This window comes from Malurus melanocephalus, unplaced genomic scaffold (genome assembly GCF_030028575.1).
Source record: "Malurus melanocephalus ecotype Western Australia unplaced genomic scaffold, MMel_1.1 scaffold_6, whole genome shotgun sequence".
NCBI lineage: Eukaryota > Metazoa > Chordata > Aves > Passeriformes > Maluridae > Malurus > Malurus melanocephalus.
In genome coordinates, this window is record NW_026623238.1 from 800,876 (window position 1) to 826,701 (window position 25,826).

At 38.6% G+C, this 25,826-nt stretch overlaps 1 protein-coding gene across 1 annotated transcript in view; it reads left to right on the plus strand.

Moving 5' to 3' along the window:
- The first annotated feature begins 6,531 nt into the window (after positions 1 to 6,531).
- MBOAT2 (membrane bound O-acyltransferase domain containing 2) overlaps positions 6,532 to 25,826 on the plus strand; it is an 89,818-nt gene continuing 70,523 nt past the window's right edge. The window contains exons 1-2 of the mRNA XM_057371580.1: positions 6,532 to 6,689; positions 24,039 to 24,184. Of these exons, the coding sequence (XP_057227563.1) occupies positions 6,618 to 6,689; positions 24,039 to 24,184 (218 nt within the window). The 5' untranslated portion in view covers positions 6,532 to 6,617. The remainder of the gene's footprint in view (positions 6,690 to 24,038; positions 24,185 to 25,826) is intronic.

Genomic DNA, 25,826 nt, shown 5'->3' on the forward strand with positions numbered 1-25,826 from the left:
TGACTACTCTTCCCAGAATACTACTTAGTAAAGTTTTGGGCATGTTGTTAGGAGGACAGTGTTATTATGAATTTCTCACAATTTTCTACTTTGAGAATGCTTATGCTCTGTGTCCCCTTTTGTTTGCAGACGTATACAATGAACAAAAYTAAACCTCAGTGGACTATTTTTATGCTCAGTGGCTGATGGTGTGAGGCTCTTGGTYCATTTCCTCTCAGGTCCGTAGATCTCTGAGCTGATAAGCCTGTCCTGCCGCTCTGAACAGCTAAGGCTCACCCACTAGGACAGACAGCAACAGATTCTTGCTTGTTATACAAAGCAAGAGAAAGGTACTGGTGAAACAGGTAAGTCCGAAAACAATTGCAGAAAGATCCAGTGACCCAGTGACACGTTCAATTGCACTGGGCTGTTTCTGGCTGCAGCAGACAGGTCAAACATCCCAAGTGCCTACTTCCCACTCCTCACGTCACTTACCCTGGTTCTGCCACACACCACCAGTTCTGATCACTGAAAAGTCCRTCATGACCTAGTGGCTGTCAAAGAAGAGGCACCTCAAGCTGTGCTGACTGATGTTGTTTGAATCAGAAGTAGCAAGGGAGGAATTTCAAGGGCAGGAGTCCCAATAGTATGTGGAAAAGAAGATAATAGGAATGATAGGAGAGATGGGAATGAAGTGTTGTATGTCCAATCTTATCCTTTCTAGTGCTGATATGTACAATTTTAATTAAAATGTAAAATAAATGGCAGACAATGAAACTAATAAGGTGCATGAACACTGAAAATGTCTTATAACAAAAATTTACAAAATGTTTCAAAAATAGGAGGATAATTTAAATTCAAATGAGCACACATGACTAACACCAGAAACTCCTGAAGTAAAATTTCGTCCTTACTGAACAGAAATATGGTCAGATTGAACATGATAATGCATAAGAAAGGGAGAACCATCCCAAACTAAGTAGCAATGACCAYATGGACTGAGAAAACCTTTTAATATGGGCCAGTCCTGGGATACAGAAAAAGAAAGAGCCATAGTTCTCCCTTTCACTCCCTTAAGTTAACTGTGAACTTGAAGTAACTGAAAGGACAACTTACTTCGTAAACTTTATTTTACATTGCATTTTTGTTATTTACTCTGCATCCCATCCTACAGTTCAACCTTTGCTTTTAGAGTAAACTCATTTTATTTTAGAAGCATTATCTGGGCAAAAACAACTCTAAAGCAATTTTGAGATGAATAAGTCATATTATTATCTGAAAAACAATTAATCCAAATAAAGAAGAATCTTGGTTCTATCTTGTTGCACTCACCTAGGGCAAGTGGGAGGAACCTTGGGRACTGAGCTCGCTAAGCAGCAAGGATTGGTTTGAGAACTTGTAATATCTGATATCGAGGAAAGCCAGGTCTCCCTTTTCAGCCAAGGAGACACAATACACAGCCCAGAAACCTGAGAAACTGGTAAAAGCTGTTATTACCATGCCGTGCTATTACAGTATGACAGGAAAGAAAAATAAACTGTGTTTTCACTGCACAGTTGATATGTCATATACATTGAATCTTGAATATGTTTTTTTATAATAGTTGAATCAATGAAAAAGGTAGATTTGCCAGTTCTTTACTACTGTTTTATATTAGTAGTTTCCTTGCAAGGTTATCACCAGCCTCTGCCATCCACCACATCTCCCACAGTCTATAATAAATATTTAATTAAGCTCAAAACAACTGTTCKTAAACTCATAACCTAGCTTTGAAGCTCATTGCTTTTATTTCTGTTCTGAAAAGAGGGTTCCKGTTCCCTAAACTTTTCACTTATAAGAGTGACAACAATATCCCACTTGCCTGTGGCACTGGTTATTACATTTTGAAATGCTGTACACTGTCAGTTTGGATGATTTTAAAGAATTTTTGAGTAGAATTTGCTTTTAAAAGGTAATCCATTTATCAGAGTAACTTCTTGTTGAAGTCAGTTGGCTTGACCTTGTMATGAAAACAGGAAGTTCCTTTAGCAAAGAAATTATAATTTCTAAGATCTATACATGAGAGTTGATATTTACAGCTGAACAGTAAGCTTTAGTCAGCTTTCACTCATCTTTCTTTAKAAGCTCTGCCTGATTTTTTTAACAAACTTTGTGCTATAATTAAAACCCAAAATGGTCTGAGCTGAACATAAGTGTGTTTTTGAGACACTGATGCATTTCCCCATAAGACAATTTCCAAGATGTAAGCACTTAGAAGAAAGAAAGTTGATCTAAATGAATTTTATGATTGAAACTGATTGCAGCCTTAAAACCAGAGAAGGCTGCTCRCTCTCAGAGCAGCTCTAAGACTGAAATAAGTCAAAAATCTGAAACCAAAGCATTCTGCTAAAAGAGCCAAAGGGAGATTTTATCTGTCTTGTATCTAAACTGTGGAAAGGTATTTATGTTTATCCTCACAAGTAGGGAGACAAACAAATGTTACTTGAATCAGCAATCAACTGTATCATCATGAGGAATTCCTTCTAATATTAAGGAATCACACTGAGCACTAAATTACTAAAATAGCAGAAATGGCTAATTAAAGATTGTATCAGTTTAGAAAACAGCTGATGCATGTGAGGCTTACTGTGCTGTGCAGAATATTTGAAGAGATAGCAAAAGACTGCTTTGCAGGAATGGTGAAATAAAAATATAAACACCKAAATTTCAATAAATCAATTGATTTTTAAATAAAAGTATTTCCATTTGACTTGCATCAGCTTTGCAGAAATATTCTTCTCTTTGGAATGAAGACTTAAATATTTCAGGCTAAGAAAGCCAGACAGGAAAGTCTAAAATAAGACTCAACTGTAGAAAAGTGGTCAACTCTCCAAAGCTGACACTGAAACTCATGCTCATTTTCATTTATTTTGCTAAAAGGAGCTTCAGTAATTGTTCCTGTTTTCTGACTGTGAATGTGTTCCTAGAATGGTTTTACCAAACAAACAGAGGAACAAGAACTGTACACAATGATGCATCTAGTAACTTTATCCCTTCCTGTCCTCTGCAACAATGCTTCTCCTTTTGTTATTTTATTGCAGTGTCATATGGGAAGGCTGGTATTGTAAGCACCTGAGTATCTTAAATTGCCATTCAAATAAACAAAGTTTACAGGAAGCCTCTAGTGTTTGTTACTTCATTCTGATAGTTTAGGGAATCTCTGTAGGGCTGAGATGCCTGTGTGATTATTTTTGCATCCAAGAACTATAAGCATTTATGGGACCATAAAATCTTAATCAGAAGTAGAGAATTCAGAAGTTGTTCATGGTATGCCAAGCCACTCTCCTGGGATGACTTAAATCAACATGCTCTCCTGCATTCTACCTGACTGCCTTTGTGGAAAGTCCTTGTGGAAGTACCACTTTTTGTTCTCTAACAGGAAAATATTTAAAACAGTATGAAACTAAGTCATGTTTACTGAAAACTGTCCAATTCACATGAAATTTTACAGACTGACTGTTCCCAGTACATCAGCTTCTGTGTATCACTCACCAGTCTTCTTTTTCACAGCATCATTTACCTTTCAGAATCACCAGCATTGTCACTGTGTCAACGTGATGCAGAATGCTATCTRTCACCAGACAAGGCTTCAACCTTCCCACACTCAATATTCTCAGGCAGGACGTTCTCTGAAAACATCTGTAATAAAACCTTCTTTCAAAAGAAAAAAAAATAGGAAAAGCAGAAGACCTAGTTTTACTGCAGTGCCAGTGACAGCCCTTACCACACATTTATACAGCAGACATCAAAGACAAAYCACATTTTCTCTGGCTGAAATCACTTATTTTCCTGTTACTTTCTTCACRAGCAACATTTGTACACTTCACTTTTAATTGCAAACTTAGATATTCAGCTCTGTGGGGTAGGACACCTTTTGTTCTTCCATGTAACCAACCTCTCCTACAAAGGAAGGGGTTCTACAAAGGGCTATTACTTGATAACTGTTTCCAATAAGTATTTCTGAGATGCAACGTTCTCCAACACACACCTTCCTAAATAAGAGCACAAGTAAATCTCAAAACACCACATTTCTCCAGTGAAAACTTGAGAAAGACATARTTATGTAGCTTAATGCTATAGATGCCAACTATTTATACTAATACTGTGATACACAGTATTGATGTATCATTCACAGATGAAGTCCTAGGATCCTAGGAGTCAGGCAGGGAAAACCATTTTTGCTGTTTTCTGAGAATTGCAAGAACACATACACTGACAACAGAATAAAACTTAYCAGRAAAATAAAAGGCTGTGTTTTAAACCCAATCAACATTTATGCTGTGACATGATGAGCTTGTTCTCAAGCATTTAGTTAATTGAAAGTAAGGAGTTAATTCAGTAGGTCAATTATTGGCTGAAAGTCTTTTATCAAAGTGTCAGTAATGGCACTTCCAYGGATTTATACAAAAGCATCAGAATAATTTCCTGTGATTAGACTGATTCAGAATTAGGTATCAGCCTTTTCTAAAGCAGAAAGAGCTCTGTGGCTTCATTGGAGAATGTTTATATTAAGATTTCCAAAGATTTCTGTGTGTAGGTATGTATCTTCTTAATAAAAGAAAATCAGATAAAGTGATCTGAGCCTTCATATAAATATATACATATGTATAGTGTAATGCAGATTGTACTGAGCCTAGTAACACTGCACTTCTATGAAGTTATTCACATGTATATATAACTTGTAGGTTTAGAGTTAAGAGATTGAATCAGAATTAATTGGGGAAAGTTTGCGGTTTTTTACCTTTCTGAAGGCAGCTCTTCTTGTTTTACTACAAGAACATTAGCTATTGCTTCTGCAGCTGCAGATGCTGCCACAATTGTAATTGCCTGTCATGCAGTGAAGAAATCTAATTAAAACCACTTATTTGCACCTATTAACCAGTCTCTTTAAATTCAGACAAAAGACCTTACCACAAGCTAAAACATAAGTACAGAGTGCGGTCTGTAATTCACTAAGAGAAACAACGTGTGTTTTTAGATAATTACACTCACCCCCATTTTCCTGCTATTACCAATTAGCATTAACCATGAACTTAAATGGCTGTGTAAATCACTACACCTGGCCACTACTCCAGCCATACTCAGACTGCTAGCACGATGTTGAACAATGCACTTCATCTTCTACACACTTAAAATGGTGACCTTTTTGTGTTGAGSGCAAATTGCTGATTATAGCAGGTGCAACAAAAAAATAATTGCAAAAAATGTTTGATAAAGTGCAAGGAATAACCTGCAGTTTCATTTCAAGAGATTCAGGATTCTTGTGCCTTTTGAACCTCCTTCACCATGTCTTTTAGAACAAATAATATTTCATTTATTCCATAGGAAAAAAAAAACAGCTACAGAAAGCTCTAATGTAAATAGGCAAGCAGGGCACTAAACCAGAATGACTTAAGTAGCCTACCGCACAAGGTCATTTGGTAGAGCTGGCTGCACTTCCCTAACGTGACGCCTTCACTGAAGTTCTCTTTCTCTTCCACACTGGACAGGTGCAAGCATTGTGCTGCACTCCAATTCAGTACTATTGGCATCACCACATCACTTCTTGCTTTCTTTCAGGAAATAGCACTGCTAGACTGAATCCGCYGAAGAAGTACTGACACTTGTACCATTTCATGTTTCTGTATTTAAGAAACGGGCCAAAAATCAACTAAAAACTGTGTCTTACAGCCAGACCTGCTTAAGTCCATGGGTGATTATAAGRATAAGGGTTTTCAACACATATTTTGTGTAACCTCTTCCGCGTTGCAGGCCACCCTCATGCCCTGTGTGTATCCATCAGTCATCCAGCTCTGTGTACGCTGCCGCTGAGTGCCCAAGTGTCCGTCTGGGGAAAGGGGCGAGGGTTCGGAGCCGGAACTGGGCTGAGCTCTTCGTTACTTCAACACGTATCAGCACCCACACGGTGAGGCGCTACCCCCAGCAACATCTGGCTGTCCCTGTCCGACTGTCCCTGTCCGACTGTCCCTGCCTGTGCACCCCGCGCCACTTCCCACGAGGTGCCCGCATCCATCACCCACCCGCGCCCTCAGCACTCACCCCGCGCACCTGGGCGCAGGTCAGCGCTCAAAATCACAGAATCCATCAAGTAGGAGAGACCATCGAGTCCAGGCTATGACTAAACACCGCTATGCCAACTAGACTATGGCACCGAGTGGTCTTCCCTTAAACATCGCCAAAGACGGTGACCCCACCGCCGCCCTGGGCAGCCCGTTTCACTGTTTAATCGCTCTTTCTGCGACGAAATCCTTATAACGTCCAACCTGAAAGTCCCGTTGTGCGGGTTGGGACCGGGTGAGAGGGCGCGGGGCCCTGCGCGGTACCTGCGCGGTGCACGCAGCTCCCACCCGCCCTCAGCGCGGAGCGGCCGGCGCGAGGCCACCTCGTCCCGCCCAGCTCKCCGGGGGGCGGGGATTGGGCGAGCCCGCCCGTCACTCCGCCGCGGTGCCGCCCGCGGATTGGCTGGCGGCGCTGTCAGTCATCGGCGGGGCCGCGCCCGCCCCTTGTTGTCACGGCGCCGTGCGGGGCTGGGGCCGGTCGCGCCGCCGTTGTTGCCGCCGTCGCGGGAGCCCGGGCGGGGAGCGGTCCCCGGCCTCGCCATGGCCACCAGCACCACGGGCTCCACGCTGCTGCAGCCCCTCAGCAACGCCGTGCGCCTGCCCGTCGACCAGGTGAGGATGGGGAGGCGCCCGYCCGCCGCCGCTCCCGCGGGCTCGCCGGGGAGGGACCGCACCGCGCCCCCGCTCCGCGCCGTCCTGCCCCGCCCCGCCCCGTCCCGTCCCCCCGCGGGCCCTCCATCCATCGGTGGGGCCGGGGCAGGGTCGGCAGCGCCCGGAGCGGGCGATGGCCGCGGTTCCCCTCCGCACCCGCGGGCGGGGGGCGCCGGGGCGGCGGCCGCTTTCCGCGGGCAGGTGCATCCGCTCCGCGCCCGCCTTGGCTGGTCCAGCATCCCGCCCGCATCCCAGCCTGTCCTGCCCGGCCCTGCCTCGCCCCAACTTGTTGGCATCGTGTGTCGGCCAGATGTGGATCGGCAGCTGGGAACGGGGCCGGTATCAGTTCAAGGGATGCAAAGGTTGGGTAATAATTGCAAATGCAAAGCAGTGYGCTGCTCCTGGATGCGCCTGCCAGGGAGGTTTACACGCGGTGTTTAATAATAATGTGTGCCGCACACAATGCTACTGGGAATTCGCATGTACTTTGTAGGCTGAGTGTTTCTGTGGTATCTATTGTCCAAGTGGTATAAAAATTCCTGAAGGCTATTAATCCTGGTGTCTTCACAAAACATCTGTAGATAACAGAATAGGATTGGGAAACTGAGGTTCACTGAGTTTAATCACTCCAGTTGGACCAGAATGTTTGTTTATGGGGGAAGTGGTCTAGACCTCCTAAATCTCTCGAATATTTATGTATTTAGGAATATATAAGAAAAGTAATGTGAAGTAATTCCTCATGTAAATTTTGCAGCACCAAGAAATTTCATGCTAGGAATTTTTATTTTCTTTTAAAGACTCCATTAATGTGTGAATGAGTGAAATGCATCAAAGAAAACAGTCTGTGTTTCAGTAGAGGGAGATTTCAATGGCTTGCTTTTACAAAACACGCTACTAAGCAAGAGAAGTACCTGGAAATGAGATACAGTGGAAGGAGCATTCCTAGTGAAAGTATTTTGGAAGTGGCTGAGTGACACACTCATTCTTCTTTTTTCTTCCCCTGTTCTCCAGCCATTTGTTTGAATGGAACCTTGGCTGAGGATATACATGAAAAAGTACCTTCTAGAAAACTGATGAAGTGGGCAGGTTGAAATTGAGCTTGCTGTGATGGATTAGATACTGGGCACCCCTTGTGATGATACCTGTGCTGGCAYTGATGGCACCACATGGCTTGGTGCCTCTTACCTGCAGGCTGTAAGCTGCTCYTGCCAGGTGCCATGTGTTTATTTCCATAAAATGTGTAGCTTCTACAGGGTACTGTAAAACACATCAAAGTTGACCGTCTTTTTATGGTGCTGGTGGTGTATAATTATCTACTCATATTAGTAGTCATRAATTTGTTTTACGACATAGTGTGGCTACTACCAGAATTGCTTTAATATTGTGGGTATGGCATTTTGATGATATTGRAGTTACTTTTTATCAAAACCTGGAAAACTTCCCTGTATTGAATGTTTTGCAACAGATGCTCTTGTAGAGCCAAGAAGTTTTTATAAAGTACAGTTGGAGTTCTGTTGAACCTTTTGGGAGTAATCCATGGAGGAGGGCTAAACATGTAGTTTTGAAGATTTGTTATACACAGTTGGAAGTCAGAYATAGTTGGTTTTGGACGTCAGTAGACTGTACAAAGTATGGGTCCAGTTTTGTATGAAGAGCACGGATTGTAACTGGAGTATGAATGGAAGAGCTTCAGAATTATGCTGCACTGAGAACACATCCTATAAAAATAATCTGATAAAAAAAGCAAAGTTAATTTTTTGTAATCTCAGCTCAAGAGTCTATCTTGGTAGTAAGTTTGTAATACAGAAAGAATGTGAATTGTGTTCAGTGTAATCAAATCAAAGGGAGTGAAGGAGAGAATGAGGGCAGAGAAAAAGAAAGTGCTGATACTCTTTGGTGTGTTTGCTCAAAGATTATGCATGACATTTGGTGATACTATAAGCATATTCAGAATGAAAATGWAGCACTGCTTTGAAAACATAATAGAAGACTGAAGGTTTTCTGGTTAGTATGCTGTTTCTACTACTTGCTCCAAATCTGTACTATGTCTGCAGTCATACCAATRTAGCAGCTGCTTGAAATGGGTGCTCTGGTATAATACCAGCACTCAGAGCTGCTGAAGATCAATTATGGYTTTTTTCTTCACTTAGTTTCAGTTTTGACCACAAGCAGATACTAATCTTTATCCAAAATGTTGCTTGAATTGTGATTAGGTTTGAGCCATTACTATCTAATTATCCTGCTAAGGCATGTAAATCTTGAAAGACAAATAGAGGTAAGCAGGTGTCCATGTTGCATTACTCTCTGGTGTTCAAACAAATAAATGGAGAAGCTTGCCTATTTGGCARTGGATGGAAGTAGAAATTTAAGTTCAAGGTGAAGCTGCTATCTCTAAGAATAATCAATCAGATACATCTCTCTGTAGATCAAGTGTGAGAGAAATTGATTATTTTTTTCCTTAATGCTTGGCAGAACCAGAGGCAGAAATTTGAGAATGGTGTTGTTGTGTGCTAGTTGGAGGTCAGTGTAAAAGATGAAGGATGAGCATCATCCGAACCATTTGACACAGCAGTCTCCTCGATGTTCCCAGTTGTGTTGCAAAGCAAAAGCTTTGTTGCTTTAACAATTTGTGTTCCTAGACCTTTTTTCTTGGAACTAGAGTGCTAGGTAAGTAAAGGAATGGAGAAGAACTTGTTTTCTGCATCTCTGTGTATCCCCCAACAAGGTATTTTGCAGTAACTTGTTGCTGTGTTAACCCTTCCTTTGGCTCTTGTTTTGTCTTYCCCCAAGTTAACCAGAATGGCTACTTGGAAAAGTTAATGTGTTCTTCWTAGGCTTCTTGTGCCAGTTTTTCTATTGTTACTTTCAGTCTTTTGATGAAAGAAGATGCTCAGTGTGAGTAAGAACTTACAGCTAACTTACCTTTSTTCTATATTTTGTAATAGGAAAAAAATCACTGCTTGGGAGTGAAAACCCTCATAAAAACTGTTTCTTTTTACATTTTGAAGAACCCATGTTGGCTGTTAAGCAAAGGAAGCATTCTGTCGACAGCTGTGTCGCATTAGGTCCTTAAAGCTAATGAATGAGTGAATAAATATTAATGWACTGCATATTCCTTGTGTTTTCTCAAGGGAGAGAAGGAATAAAAGTAGCCATGTCCTTCCCGCCTGGACAGCTTCCCAAGAGAAGTATGGGAAGGCTTATAAAAACTTGGCTACTAGAGTACCACATGTTGCATAATGCATGGAGATTGYAACTTGAATTATTTTATTGTAGTTACATCTCCCACCTAGTCTTATATTTTTTCCTGTCTGATCGTGTCATATTTGTGCCTCTGATTCTTTCTTCTTTCACTAAGGTGAAGACCAGCAAATAATGTGTTGAACCTTGGTCTGTTTCTAATTCTATCACAATCTTGCTGATTTTCTGTTGACAAATGACTTACCTTGATGATGTGTCAGCSTACTTGTCATTAAATTGGAAAGATTTAAGTTTGCTGTGACAATGATTTTTGGAGAGCAAAGATTTCTTCTTGAGTTTTTGGTCTTTGTGGGATTAGGGGCATTCAGAGAATAATCTTTGCTTTTGCTGCTTCCACCAGAGGGAGCAAAATTTTTTTACTGAAAATGGGCAGAAATTGTAGGGTTTATTACCTCCCTTCATTTGTTGTAGGAACAGATAAGTGGTAGTAAAGGAGCAGCTGAGCAGGGGAGATAGGAGACTGACTATGACAATATGTGAACATCAGCTTTTTGCATGAGTTGTCTGAGAGATTGATCTTGAGATCCTGAAATAAGGTCTGAACTCAGAGTACTCTTGCGATTATCTTCTAGATAAGAAAAGGATGTGGCTCCAACTGCTAACAGTATAGCTATGTGAAGATACGTGGACAGAATAAAATGTCATGCTTATGTACTTGAGTCAGACTCCAGGATGTAAAAATAAGTAGTGTTTTTTCAACAAAAGAAAAAAACAATCCTGCAATTTCCACAGTCTTCTTGGTTTTTGGTTTGTTTTTTTTTTAATCTAGTTTTAGCTTTTATTTGGTTGAGTTTGTTCATTTGTGTAGAATAAATACAATTTTCTACATGAGTGCCATCAATCTTTGAAGAATCTAAACTGACCTTTTTTTATTAAGAATAGGCATAAAAATTCAGGTCCTCCTAAACACGAATTGTTTAAACCACTCAAACTTCCTTCATTTAGTGATCTTAAGTCAGTTTGCTGCACCTTTGCATAGCTTCCTGCGTACGCTTCCTTGTGCAGAGAGTTATCCAAGTTGCTTTCATCATGCCCTCAACACACTTGATTCCCCATAAAAGCACTGACGTATATTGAGCCTGTGTTTCACCTTGAAGCCCTCAAGGAGAGTGGGCAGGATTTTTTTTTCCTTGATATATATCTATGAAATATTTATTTCTTACATGCATATGATGTAAGAAAGCAATTTAGCATTTTTTTCTCCTTTATTTTGATGCCTTGGAGATGAGCACAGCTGTAGTTTGGGGAGAAGGCAAGACTTGGAGGTGRTGTATAGAATTTTGCTGAGAAGCATTATGTGCCTGATTTGCCTGCAGGGTACATCTGAGTATGTCTCATAGYTAGATCTCTGTTATTTCACAAAATTTTGAGCATTACTGATGCCTTATTTTCTCCCAAGGCAACATAACATAGCCTCCTGAGGGCTGAAATGTTTTAGTTTGATAAAAACCTTTTTGTCTAAACATGGAAAGGATATCAAAATGTTTGTTCTGTATAACTGTCCAGAATTTAGAGGGCCTAACATTTGACTGAAGCATTACCAAACTAGAAAAAGGGATAAAGTGAAGGCTGTCCCAAGTTTCCCTCTTTCATCATTGACTCTTAGACCCTCATGTATGGTTGTGGAACAGAGCAGCTCATTACTGATTTTCGGATGTGACCCAGGAAACCTATGAGTAATAGATGTGAGTGAAATTGGCATTCATGGGTGTGTATAGTGCAAACTCTGGAGGCAAGGGAGTGGTAGGATAAACAAGTTGTGCTCCTACTTTGCCCTGTATTTTCCTTATGTACTGCTAGCAGCAGTCAGGAGAATGAAGGGTGGATGGCAAAGCACGTTCCTCCGTGACAATAGATGGAGACTGTAGTGGGTGAAAAAAGGCTGKAAATAAAGTCCTGTTCTTCATTCTGTGTGTGCTGTTCTCAGTGACTGAATGTTTTGAATTGTTTATATTGTCTAGCCAAGTKTTTAYTTGTTTCTTAACTTTCCTTTGCACTAGGGAAGGGAGGRAATATATGATTAGAAGGGTCCTCTGCAGTGACACCTTTACCAGATCTTAGTATTAGTGGTTTAATGTTGACTTACTCAACAAGCAATAGGTAAAGAGTTAACTCTGCAATGAAAAATATGTAGRGAAGGATGAAACTGTTGGCATTGGAAAAATTGACAAGAGAAAGTGACTGTCTTGAAGGAAGAGTCATGAACAGAGTTGGAAAAGAAAGCAGACATTGGTTACGGTGTTAGAAAAGATGGGCCATTTATTAAGTGAAAGATATATGTAACGCAAGAAAGAAATATATCTATTTAATTCAGGTTCATGAATATTGTTGTGAGGATGTTAATTACAGAGCTGCTGTAATTCTTTAATTTTTATGGAAGCAGCAGTGAATTTTGTTCTCTCACATGCTTTCTTACTGGCTATGTTTTCTCCAGTTTTTTGCAAAGCAGKGGAAAAACTCAAGTATAATTGCACCTAAGATTTCTACAGTAAGCATCTAAACTAAACATTCTYTACCTGAACAGCTTATAGTCACCTGCTTTGTTTTGACATATTGTTTTTCACCTCCTTATGCAAGTTGCTGAGGTGGTGTAAATGTGAACACTCACCTGTGCTYATGGCCGTACAACCCATTTCTGAATCCAACATGGTGGTCAGAAGTTGCTATGAAAATACTGCAATTCTGGGATGTTAAAAAGAAATATTGGAGTGGTCAAAGAACAGGCTAAGAAAGAAAAAAAACAGTAAGGCATAAGGAAGGTAACAAGAATCACTTTTTATTGAGTTCATGATTACCGCTGTGTTGCTTTCTGCTTGTTTCTGAAGGGTTACTGCTGTAAATCTTGTGCCACAGCTATGTCAATCAGAACTCTCTGTGGGCTTTTTCTTGAGTACTGTGCTGACTTCAGGCAAGAGTTCTGAAAACTGATAAAACTGAAATAGATGAGTCATCTTTATCATTCAGTARTCCTGACATTTGTTGACTTTTAACTCCTGTTTACCTGTTCCTGTGTTGACCCAATGAAGCACTGTGATACATCCTTTGCAGCCTTATTTCCAGAATGCTTCCTCCACATTTATCATTTTGACTAATGTGCACTTTCGCTGAGTAACAGTTGCCCAGTTTTTTCTCTTGTTTTAAAAGCCTTTGAATGATGTGAGTCCAGATTGGAATTTTATTCTTTCCTGAAAGGTGAGRCTACACATACCCAAGTGAAAACCTGTTTTCTTGATGTGTGCATCTTTACAGTATTTGTGTTACAAGGGAACACAAATGTAGCTCTTCAGTATGGATATTTCATTTCCTTCTTTCCTTTGGGAAGTACTTTAAATTCAACATCAGTTGAATCAACATTGCTGATCTTTTAGCAYTTGTTAAAGTGAATGGATCTGTGTGAGAGTTTCAATTTCTCTGCAAATTTAGATAAGTGCTAGTAGTACCTACTTGTTTTAAGTGATGATTCTGGTAGCTAAGCCATCTTTTGCAAAGGAAAGTTTCCATAGCTCTGCTTTTTATTCTAGAATAATATATCCAAAGGTGAAGAAGCTATTTTGGTTTGGCTATAATGGTKTGATTTTCTGTACTTGGGATTTTGCTGTTTTCTTCTATTTCCAGTTAAAGTRACCTAAACTGCAGAAGGTGTACTTATTCTGAAATGTGGCTTGKGAGCATACTGGTTGTATAACCACAGTGGTATATTCTGTACTGTAATGGCACCTGTATAGATCATTCTTAAYCTTTCTGACCTGCCTTTTGGCTGAGTAATACTCTTAATTCTACTGCTTTCTGTCAGTCTTACATGTATTTTTATATATACACACAGGTACGTAAAACCCCAATTATTCAGTTGGCTAAACATKTGAGTGGGGTTTTATTCTTCATGGTGGAAAGGCTGGAAAGGATTTGAGGTCACCACAAATCTGCAGGCATTTTAGAAGTTCAGTGATGGCCATGAGATTTGTGGAAGGTTACCCTTAGAATACATTAGCAAATTATTTCCTGTAATGGTATTGAATGTAAGAAGTCAGATAAAATATTTTAATACAGAAGTATAATTCTGAATGTTCCTAAAATATTATTAAAAATTGAGCTAATTTGAAAAGGTATAACATCTCAAAATAGTGTCAATTACTTGTACAAATTGCTGCATACTGCAGATGTTTAAAGGACTGCTGATGTGATGCTTGGCTGATCTCATGGGGATGATTCCTGGAGTGGGGAAAAGCAGGAGGTTAGTAGACATGGAGGAGTGCAGACTGAGGTGGACACTAGTTTGTTCAAGGGAGAGTGTAGTGAAGCCCTCTCCTTTTTTTCCCCCCTGGAGAGCACTGAGAAGCTGACCATTTTAAAGATGCGGAATATTTGCTCTATTTGCTAATTAAAATTATCATTATTGTCACCAGATTTGTGCATGCTGTATGGACAAAAGRCTGTTTCTTTCTATGTTTGTTGCTTATTTTAAGATGAATTTCAGTTTCTCACATACCACCAGAATATAATTGTTGTGAAGTAGACCTTAATCGATAAAGTATCATTTTCTGATTGCATTTGAGAAGCATATCTCCATAGATATTGGTTATTTTTCTTTATTTTTAAATTGCTTGGAAAGTGAGTAGCTTATAAAGTTTTTGCAAAATTTCAGAYGCTGTAGTGTTTCTCTGGGCATTAAAATAAAATCTTGTTGTTCAAATAAACATTTGAATACCCTGTATTGATAAGTAACACAGAGAATAGAAAATTTCAGTTCCCYTGGAGCTGCTAGATGGAGCTTAAAGATTAACTGGTGAAAACAGGATAAAAAAAATGTAAAAGTATGCACACAGGATGATGAATGTAGCTGGAACCAGTGGATAAACAGATGAGGAATATAGTGGGGTTTTTTTTTGCAAAGTTCTAACAAGAAATMATAGCACATGCTCAAAGAAAAGTTCAAGGGAAGGTCACCTGTAATATTGAGGCACTCATTGAGTACACCCACCATAGACCCCTTTAGACAGCCCTCTAGGACCATAAAAGGGCCTCCAGTAGGAGACAGGTGCATGCAAATTAGTTCTAGGGGAAACCATATCTATGTATTAGCTAGGAAATACGTTTTAATGAATATGTATGATCATGATGGAATAAATGCGCTGTTGTAAAGTTTCAAGGTACATGTTTGTTTAGAGGAGACAGACACCCTCTCAAAGTGTCCAGCCCTGTAATAATGAATGCCGACTTTCTAATACTTCAGCTTGTGTTAGAAAGCTTATTTTCCAGCTGATTTTGGTATCAGTATACTGCTGATACATAGGACAGAATAAAAGATTTTGTATCCATCTTTGTGCATGCGCACTGTGAGCGTGTGATAAAACGCCATGGTTTTAAAAAGACAGTAACTGAGTTGGTCTTTGTTTGGAGCTGTGTTTTGCCAACATAATGCTAGGCTGTGTGGTGTTTTGATGTCATAAACTCTTTTTCTCTGGTAGTCTGAGATCTGCAATCCTTAACTGGCCAAACCAGTTTTTGCTTAACAGAAGCAAGTGGTTTAGGTCCTTATTGTTTTGGAAGAGAGAAGAAAACAAAACGCACAAGCAAAAAACCCAAGCCAGCATTCTTAGTCCTACTTCACCTTTGAACCAAACCTGCTCCCTAGATTTGGGGTATTCCCAAAAATTTGACAACTCAGTGTCTGTAATTCTGAATMCTTAGGAGCCTATCAGGGAGAACACCCTTCAGCCAGTATCTTCCTATCCTTAATGAATTAGTTTTGGTTGTTTTCACTGTAAAATGTGTACGTTGGTGTTTCATTTTTCATCTTTAGTCATACAGTTTTTCTTAGAGTAATTCTGGGTAATGATTTAGTAAGSCTTCTTTGAAAAAGCTTATTGGATTTGATGCTCATTTATTGCACAAACCAGATTACTATTGCCTACGTCATGTTTTTCATTATGTGGTTCGCTCTCTGTAGCATACTTAAGGATTGGAAACTGGGAGTTAATACTGGAAATAGAAATACTATTACTAACCTATGTCATTACTGGGTTTGATGTTTTGAACTGGGTTTGATATTTTCCAGCTTGGAAAGAAAATATTTAGAATTTGATGAGTAAGTCCTTTCTGCTGCCAATAAATTAATGGAAGATGATGTATATGTGTCCAATATTAAAATGCAATTGCCAGTGATGTTGATGTTGACTAACAGAAATGATTAGAGCAYGCACTTCAAGGAAGTGGCAGCTATTAGAAAGCTGTGCTTGGAATTTTCATCTGAAAAAAGTGTCTCCTCACACTGGATACTGTATAAACACTCAATAATACAGTCTTTGCTAGAAAGAACATAGTGCCTTMATACAAACATCTCCTCTACTGATATAATTTTAAAATAACCACTGCTGCTTATCCTCTATTTCTTCRTGTTTCACCCATGAAGCAAGGTTGAGACTTCAGGGCAGGAATATTAATTAGTTATATTTTCATAATGTAAGACACTGGGTATTAATTGAATAAAAAATGCATTTGAAAGCATTTTCATAAGATTTATGATCCTTCAGTTGAAAGAGGAATCTTGCTTTTTCTTATCATTCAGAGATTAAATGTTCCCTGAATTACTCTTAAATATCCTTCAACTTTATCAAATACCCTTGCCAGTATCTCTGAACWCCTCTTCCTGACATCTCCCAATAAACTGGAGAAAATTACCCAGCGGTTTTTATTTTGATCCTTGTAATGGAATTGCTTTTTCCAGCTTTACTGTGGAAAATGTTATTTCCCTTTTTTTTTCCCTTTTTTTTTCTTTTTTCACTTTACTATTAGTGCAGTGATTTTCAGGCAATAGTTGGAAAATTGACACTGGTTTCAAATCATAGTCATTCTCACTCACCAGTTCTTAGCCGTCTGGCAGTAGGCATTTATTGGATAATTGTGCAAGTTGTTGTTTKASACTGGATTAAGGTTAGAAATTGGGCAGAAGAGTATCMATCAATACTSCTGTCTGRTTGCTGTGGAGAAACTTTAACTCTCCTGTATRTTATAACCAGCTTTTTGTGAACTCKTGTAGATGTTTTTCATTCCTCCACTGATTGTTTTGGTGGGAAAGGGAAATAGTTTTGTCTTAACTTGGAGCAGGCACAAGAAAATAATGACGTTTGAGGAACAAGGCACAACTAATACTTCATTAATTGTGATAAGGTTTGGCAGTTTTTGACAAGTATGTGTCAACAAATATGGTGCTTGAAGAGGTTTAAAATGTTACTGCTGAAGTAGCCCTACAGATTTAGGAAAAAAGTCAAAGCCTCAGCTTGGTGTAKGTACATTATTCTGTCTTGATCTCCTGGCCTATTCAATAACTCATTTCAAGGTGGTTTTATAGTTTGTGTTCTGTTTTTTACCTAAAATGTCTTTTTTTTTTCTCTAAAAACCATAGATGTTGAAGAACTAAAGGTGGAACGAGAGGAATAGTGTTCAGTGCACCTTGCTCACTGGCCCTGTCAGATAAATATATGTGATAACTTTGTTTCTGTGGTAGAATGGAKTGCCAAAAATTACTACAGACAGGGAGACAAGTGATGCTGGCATCTTGCACCTCAGAAAAACTGAATTCCAGGGAGGAATGTACCAAAGTAGGGATAGGGGTGTATTCCTAAATCTCTATCTGCAGAACTGTCATATCCACAGGTTCTTAAGTGCTGTCTGTGAAACATCTTGCATTTTGAACCTATTATTTTAGGCTCTGCACAAGGTCAGGTAGGCTTCAGTGCTTCTACTCCTATCTGGGTAATCTTTTTTCAAAACCTAATTCATCAGCAATAAGAACAGAAGTGCCTTTTTATTTTTTTTTTTCAAGAATAACTTAAAAAAACTTTCACGAAACAGCAAACAGACAAAAATCCACAGAAAAACGCAATCCCACCTCATCAGCTTGAATCCATTCAGTGTTTTATTGAGCCCACAGGCATCCATTGCATTTTAAAGGTTTGAATACTTAGCTTTCTTCTTACTGGAGAAAATTTGTTAAAAATGAGAAAATAGAGACACAACAAGGCAAGGTAACTTCCAGAGAGTTTGTGTGGGTCATTGGCAGAAAGACTGAAGTGCAGCATTCCTGAGTCATCTTTGGTGCTTCACCTGCTAAACCACTATTTCTCTTGTGAGGTACTTTATAGTAAATGTTCTTTGGGTGKCTCTGAGTACCTTGCCACAGCTGGTATGCAAAACTTCACTCCATAGTGTTGCTGCTTTTCAGTGGATTTTCWGTAGGCTGTGTGGGCCTGTATGATTAACTTGTGCCATCCAATTAGGAATTATCTGTATCATTAAAATTCCCTCTCTGCTTTGGCTGCTTTTCTGAATGAGGCAAATGCCTTCTGTGCTGTGAAGTAGCAGGATTCTGGAGGGCTTGACTGCAGCAGTTGCCTTTTGATGTTAAAATGTAGCTGATATGAAAAGGAAGCTTAGCCTAAAATCTGAATTTGTGGATAGAATTTGCATATATTGAAATTAGTTTTGTAGAAGAAATAAACTTTTCTTCTGTATTTCTTTTTAAAGTGGACTTAAATTTCTTAGTGGTTTATTAAAGATGCTGTCTGTGTTGTAAAGCTGGAGATTTCCAGCTGTTCAAATCCAATGTTACACTAGAATTTCCTCTTGATGATGAAAATCCATGAGGTGGTTGGTGACCTTTTTCTTTTTTTTTTTTTTTTTATGTTAAAAATTGATCCCTTAATTACTTTTTTCCTATGCAATAACTTTGTTTTTACAAAAACATGGCATAAATTACATTTAATTATTTTAAAATACTAAAATTGATGTCTTTTTAAAGTTATATTATAAACTTCCTATTAACTTTTGACCAAGTCATGCAAATGGAAAATATCTTAAGTAGATTGCTTAGTGCAGTTAATGATATAAATGGATTTGCATTTTATGAGCTACTCCAAATATTAAAACTGTGAATTTGTGCTCATGTTTTACATTTGGCATGAGTTGTGCCCATAAACTGCAGTGCTTCTACAACTAGCTTTGAACCAAAATAGTGGATTTGATTTTGAAATTGCTAGGCTACACACAGCGAGATCTGTAATAGCTTAGTATGTGTAACAGACCCTTGCATTATTCATTGCTGAATAACCAGTGCTGTTAATTTATGTTGCAGTTGTACGGTTTTTATTGTTATGTGCATGTAACTTTTTGTTACACATTTTTCTCTCTGCAAGATTTTGAGGTGTTATTCTTATAGGCTGAGCTGTTGATGTCCTGTACCTGAGGAGAAATAAAAAACTCTATTTTCTTATACTTGTGCTAAATYATAACTGCTCAGGGTGAAACTTGCCATTCTGTGTCAAGCCTCCCCCCCTCCCATCCCCCATGAAGTCTCAGCTTTAAATGGATTTTGTTTTTGTTTTTTGTTTTTGTTTGTTTGTTTTTTTTTTTAATTTCTTCTGTAAAATTGAAGCTGCTGATTGGAACGGGTTTTATGAATTAGAGGAGGCACATTACAATTTGGTTTGGAAAACGTATCATGCAGCTTTAGGGAGCATGTTGTCTTTATTCTTTGTGGGTGTTCTGCTCACATCTGACCRAGTCATAAGGTATTTAGACATTGTATTTTGCCCATACTCACAATGTTGTAAGAGCTTGGCATAWTTTTTTGAAAGGTACACAAGTATAGCATTCCCAGTTGTTGAAGTTTGTGTATATAACATTTGCCAACAAAATCACTGTTGAGTGCCTGGTTTTTGTGGAAGCTTTCAAGATGCTAAGGTCCAGCTCTGTCCTTGATCCTGCTCATTTGCTGTTTGAATCTGTTCCTTTTGTCTTGTAGGCAGCCAGATTAATTTTTGGCACCCTTTCAAGGCCAGCTGTGTATTTTCAGTTCTTTATGTATCTCAGATACATGAAGATACAATGTGTAGATACAATGTGTAGATACAATGAAGCTGTCTGTCAATTCCCCACGGGTCAGCATGGCTTGAGATGGGAGACAGAGTTAGGAAAAGGCTGAATGTTAAATTTTGGCATTGGTTTCTAAACCATGTGGTGCAGTACAGGAAAAATGTTTCTGTGAGATGAAGTGGTTGGCATTGAGGATCCAACATGGATGCCATAATAATTTTGACAAATACTGATTTTGCCTGGGTTAGTCCATGGGCTAAATGTTCACTTTGGAGCAAGTATTCCAGTTTAGTTTAAAAGAAGTCAGGTTTGTGTATTGACACCATTGTGCAGTGCTTGACTGGGAGGCTTCAGAACCCCTCTCTTCTCTGAACTAAACACTGTATAGATGCATATATTGGCCTACATGTATATTGGAGTTGGAAGTGCATGGGATGGAATTTGGGAGCCCACAGAGTCTGTTTTACATTCTTCTTTCTGTGATACTGGCCTGGGATTCATCTTCTTTCCATGTGGAAATGAGTACAAGTGATAGAAATAGGTGCTTTGCACTGAAAGCCAGTGGTAATGGCGAACAGGTAGGTTTTGATTTTTGTTGTAGAAATGCTGTGTTTTCTTTTAAGATGTAAGARGGCAAGTATTCAAAATGTTTACCAAGTAAATATATAGTTTGTGATAGTAGATGTTCAAAAGTCAGAAGAACTRTCAGATGATTACCTGTGTGACTGTAACACAGCCCAGCAGTGCTCACAAATTCTTCTGTATGAACTCCTTTATTTGGAATGCAAATCATGAGTAAACCAGAGTTTTTTGTGAGTTGAAGAAACAGTGGAAGAAACATAGATTGTAGTGGCAATGTTAMATTTTGCTTGCATTTTCAGATACTTTGGGCCTGATTTATGGCCATGCTGGATAATCAAAATAGCAGCTGAATTTGTATTTTCAAAACACAGATCCAGTTAAAGTTCTTTTAAAAGTATCGGCAGAAAAACTAGGCATGGAGTATCTGAAATTAGRCAACCAAAGTTGGTAAGCATTTATTTTACCCTTTGGGCTTCCATTATTTTTGTGGTAGTCACTCAGCCTTAGAATAGGAATATTGATCTTACAAAGTTGTTGCAAAATTTACACTTCTCGTATGTARTCTTCCTATGTGATGGGCAGATCTGCATAAACATGTCTATGGACAAATGTGAGGTTTTTATACTCAGTGTAGAATGCAGATGGTAAGCATTTGATGGGTCATGGGATGAGGGCAAAAACTGGGCAATTGTCCATTTGCTGAATGAATCAGTAATACTGCCGGGGAAAATAGAACAAAGCAGCAGAAAAAATATGAACAGAAGCAGGTATAAAGGCTAAACTCAAGTTGCATGGCTTTCAAATCCTAACTGCTGCATAGCTTTGTTTTACAGATATGTGTTTAAATCGGAAGCTTTACAAGTTCTGGGGAACTGTTGGTGCTTCTGTAATCTGCATTTTGGTGTGAGGCAAGGATACAGATGGGATTGGTAAGAGCAGACACAGAATGCAGGGTCATGTGTGACCATTGTGGTAATGCCTTAGATTTCCAAGTATGCACACATTTGTGCACTTTTGGGAAGAGCACTTTGAAAATATCTACCAGCAGTTTTGGATTCATTTGTGAGGAAGAKTTTTGGAATAGGTTTGTGCTGCTTGGGTTACTTAGTTTTGTGTTTGAAAAACTGACATAATGAATTCACACCCCTGGAAGCTGGCTTGTGGGGTTGATCTAAAATCCTGCATTTTATTGCTGTTCTCAAAATATTCTTCTTGGGGAGGGTGGTTTTTGTGGTATTTTGGTTTTGTTTCATTTTTTTTTGTTGTTCTTTCCTGTTTTTTTAGGGTGGTTTTTGTTTTTGTTTTTGTTTTTTTGTTTGTTTGTTTGTTTGTTTTTTACTTAAAGGGATACTGTTTTTGAGATGCAGATTTGATCATTTGAGTAAACAGCTAAACTAAGATCATGTGCCCAAGAAAGGTACCCCCTTTTCACTCTTTACCTGCTGAATTCTTTCTCAGGTTTTCTTTTCCTTTTTGAATGAAGATTTTACACATTCCTAAAMCTGCAGGCTCATCCTGAATTGTGAAATTCAAAAATTAGTGTCTGCTCCTATAGAGTTGATGATACAGATCCGAGATGCCAAGTACTTCTGCCTTTTGTCATGGTAATAGTAGGTGCCAGGTGATGATTTCCTTTTTTCCCTGAGTCTTGCTAGCTTGCCTTTAGTGATAACCTGAAAAAGAAGGAGACTATCTGATACCAGTTGGTATCAGCCAAAGCATTAATGTCTGGGCATTCCGTACAAATCAGCAATGCAAGCGTTCAGGACAGGTATTTATGTTCATTTCTTGCCTCTGTCTCTTTACCTCAGCTTCACTGCATATCTGTGCATGTGCAATCTCCTTCTCTCTCTCCCTTCCCCTTCTAGTCTGTCTCTGGGTCAGAAACATGTTTTGTGGGATGCATATTATTTCTGTAACAAATATTCATACAAATGTTGATACTGATTTTTTTTTTTTGTTGTTTTAATTTTTCTTTCTTGCCCACTTTTTGAAAATGGTATCAATTTGTTTCCCTTTCAGTGGTTCATTTAACTTGACTGTTTTGTATGAAACTTTTCCACTAAATCCACAGAATCATCTTGAGTTATAAACCTCGCTCTGTTTCATTTGCATCATTGCTTACMAAGGAGAGAAAACAGGTCAAGTTATGCCCTGAAAGAGTATCTCCTCATTTATTTAGGATTTTTCAGATACCATTAGAAGCATAATAGAAATGTAGGAATAAGAGATTGAATTGGAAACGTGTGTGATGGTTTAGTTTAGGGAACTGCTCCTCTTAAAAAGAGCACCCCTGCCTTCTGAGTCTCTTTCCCTGCTACCACTTAAAGYATTAACTTGGTGTTACAGGTTTTGGAGTGGTTCAGTTGTTACAAGAATGAGGGTTCTGTAGTTGTTGGTTTATTTGCTACTTTGCATACTCTGACTTTTACCTGTTAGGCCTGAAACTTGGTTGAAAAATGATAAAGGAATGGACAAGCTGAATTACGTTACTGCAAATGTGCACTGTGTTACTGCAAACATCAATACTAGGCCTGCTGTCATGAACATGAAAATAGTRTTGTCATTGTACCCTGTGGTATTAWGATTARGTATGTATTTCAGCTAAGTGACATCAAACAGTCTAAAACACTGTTGTGCAGAGGACCAGTCAAGCATGCAGGATGTGCAAGTTTCTTGTATCGAAGTGCTTATGACCTGAAGCAGTGGTTCCCAAGCTGTTGCCTRTGATGACTTGGGATGCCACTATTASACATGGAAAATGGTTAGGCAGTTTTCTATGCAAGTAAAAAAAGAAAATCTATGAAGTAAGAAATGTTATTTTCTAAATAAAGTAGTTTATCCAGCTTTTTGTAGCTTAAACAACTTTTRGTAGCCATTGCTGTGTTTGAGGAATTTCTTTATCATGCCTTTACTGTTTAATTTTTTTCAGGCCACGATCAGAACAATTCTTTTTACTCGCTGGTTTAGTTTTATTCAATTCCACTTTTACTTTTAGTACCCTAATGTCTTTAAATATTTAATATACAAGAAAATTTTCTATCTTTTAGAATAAACGGCCTGAAGGGAAAAAAAATTCTGAAACTATCTTACTTGAATGTATGAGAAGAAAATACAGTGTTCAACCAAGCTACTTATCTGATTATATAGCACTGAAATGCACTTCATTGAGCCCTGCTTCTGTGCAGGCTGCTGAAGTGATCTGTCAGTGTTTTTTTAAGCTGATACGGTTTCAAGTCCTGCTCACTCAAAAACCCAAATAAAACCCTAGCTTAGATCTTCCCATTACTGGGAGAGTACAAGTGGTTTAGTGGTTGATATTGGTTTGGTATTTAGAAAATCTAGAAGAAAATAGTTAATTTTCTTCTCTTGATTTATGCATGTATTGCCTCATAGGTTTGATACATCTTTTCCTCTGAGCTGCTCAGGGGAGCACTGGTTGGTGCTTTAGCTGGGGAAGGACTCTTTGACATGCTGTGGTAAAAGCCATGGCAAAGCCAATGGTTCTGCAAATTGCTAGAAATGTGTGGATATTTCTGTTAATTTTTAATACACACTTGTGTGAGATCTTCTTTCTTTTCTTTTTTTTTTATGCAGGTCAACTTTGTAGTGTGCCAACTGTTTGCCTTGCTTGCGGCTGTTTGGTTTCGAACATACCTTCATTCAAGCAAAACTAGCCCATTTATAAGACATGTTGTTGCAACACTCTTGGGCCTTTATCTTGCACTTTTTTGTTTTGGATGGTAAGTTGCACTTAAATTTATTTTTCAGGAACTTGTAGATTTTTGTTTCTTTGTTGTGAAGAACCTTATTACCTAATTCTGTGGTGTTTTTTAGCTGCTGAAGATGTATGGAAATTAAGTATTCTGATGAGGTGCACAARTTTTGAAAGATCATCTATTTGCACGATCTAAACTGTTAGCTACCATACTGGTTGCCTGTGGTTTTGGGAAGATCAAGCAGTTGCAGTTTGTTTAACTTTGTACTGTTTTTTTTCTGTAAACTTGCTGGCAAAGTAGTCCCTTGAGGCACAACACAATGACTAAGATAATGTCCCATAAATACTCATGGCAGGGATAACTCAGTGTCTTTATCGGACTATTGAATATAATCTGACTTCTTTTAGGAAGAGTGGCTGGAACTTGAAGATGTGTCTGATGATACTCCTAGTAGTGTAAAAACCTGGAATGGAGCTGGCATTGGCTTCAGACTGTTTCATGGTTTCTTTTTTTTTTTCTTTAATGATTTGGAGGAAAGATGTGGTTGCTTTTCAGACACATGTTGTGTGACTGCTGTTTGCATATCTTGATCTTTTCACAGTGTTGCAAGACAGGCTTAATAAAGGTTAATAAAGTTAGAGAAGGCTATGCATTTAGTTTGGTGATTTTTTTTTTCCTTCAAAAACACCTTTGTAAATGGCTCATATCTTCCCAAGATGGTTTAAGTGCCAGTTTCATTTTATTGGATTGTAAACAAAGTACTTACTTACCTTCAAGTGTGTAAAAGACTTATTTATGCTGACTATTACAGAGTAGTACTGAACTAGGGGGAATTAATCAAGCTGTTGTTCAGGTGGGGAGATGCACACAATGTGCACATGCATCTGTCTCTGCACATGCAGAGTGTGTTGGTCTCTAGGTCTGGTTGCAGAGACCTCGCAACATTAGTTGATAAATTTCTTTAAATTTTAGCAAAACACACTAAACTTCATTCTTTAGATTTACATGTATGATTTATTTTTTATAAAACTCTACAAYTCCCTTCCATTTCACAAACATTTGGCCATGGTATTCTGCTTTGAGGGAATGATCTGATCTCAGAGACTTCCAGTCTTAGCACCACAAACTTAGCACCACTTTAGCATCATAAAAAGAGGATGATATGGGAGATAGGKGCTACTATGCGAGGATGTATTTGAGAGCTATGTAAGCTTAGAAGCACATTCTGTATCCATTGCTTTAGAAGTGGATTGTTAATTGTAACTTGTAATTAGAAAATATTCTTAATACATTCATATATGAAATTAGGATATGGGAGATTTTGGTAAGAAATAAACTCGTTCCAACAGACATAAAGATTTGTGGAAACCTCTCACTGGCAATATGCCTTGGAAAAAAAATATGAGATACATTTTTTGCCATAGTAGAAATCCAGATTATTCTAGTTTGCTTTGGATCATATGTAAATTTATTATRTTAGCAATTAATTTCTACTTTGCAGTTATGGAACTAAAAACTATTTTAAAATTATGAAAAGAGCAAAATTTGAGACGCTAAAAGTACACATTCTTTAAGAAATTGATACTTCTGTTGTGYTTCTGCCAATGCTTTTTCATTTTGCTCAAGTCCTTTATACATACTATACAAGCAGGTTTTTTGAGGCTAT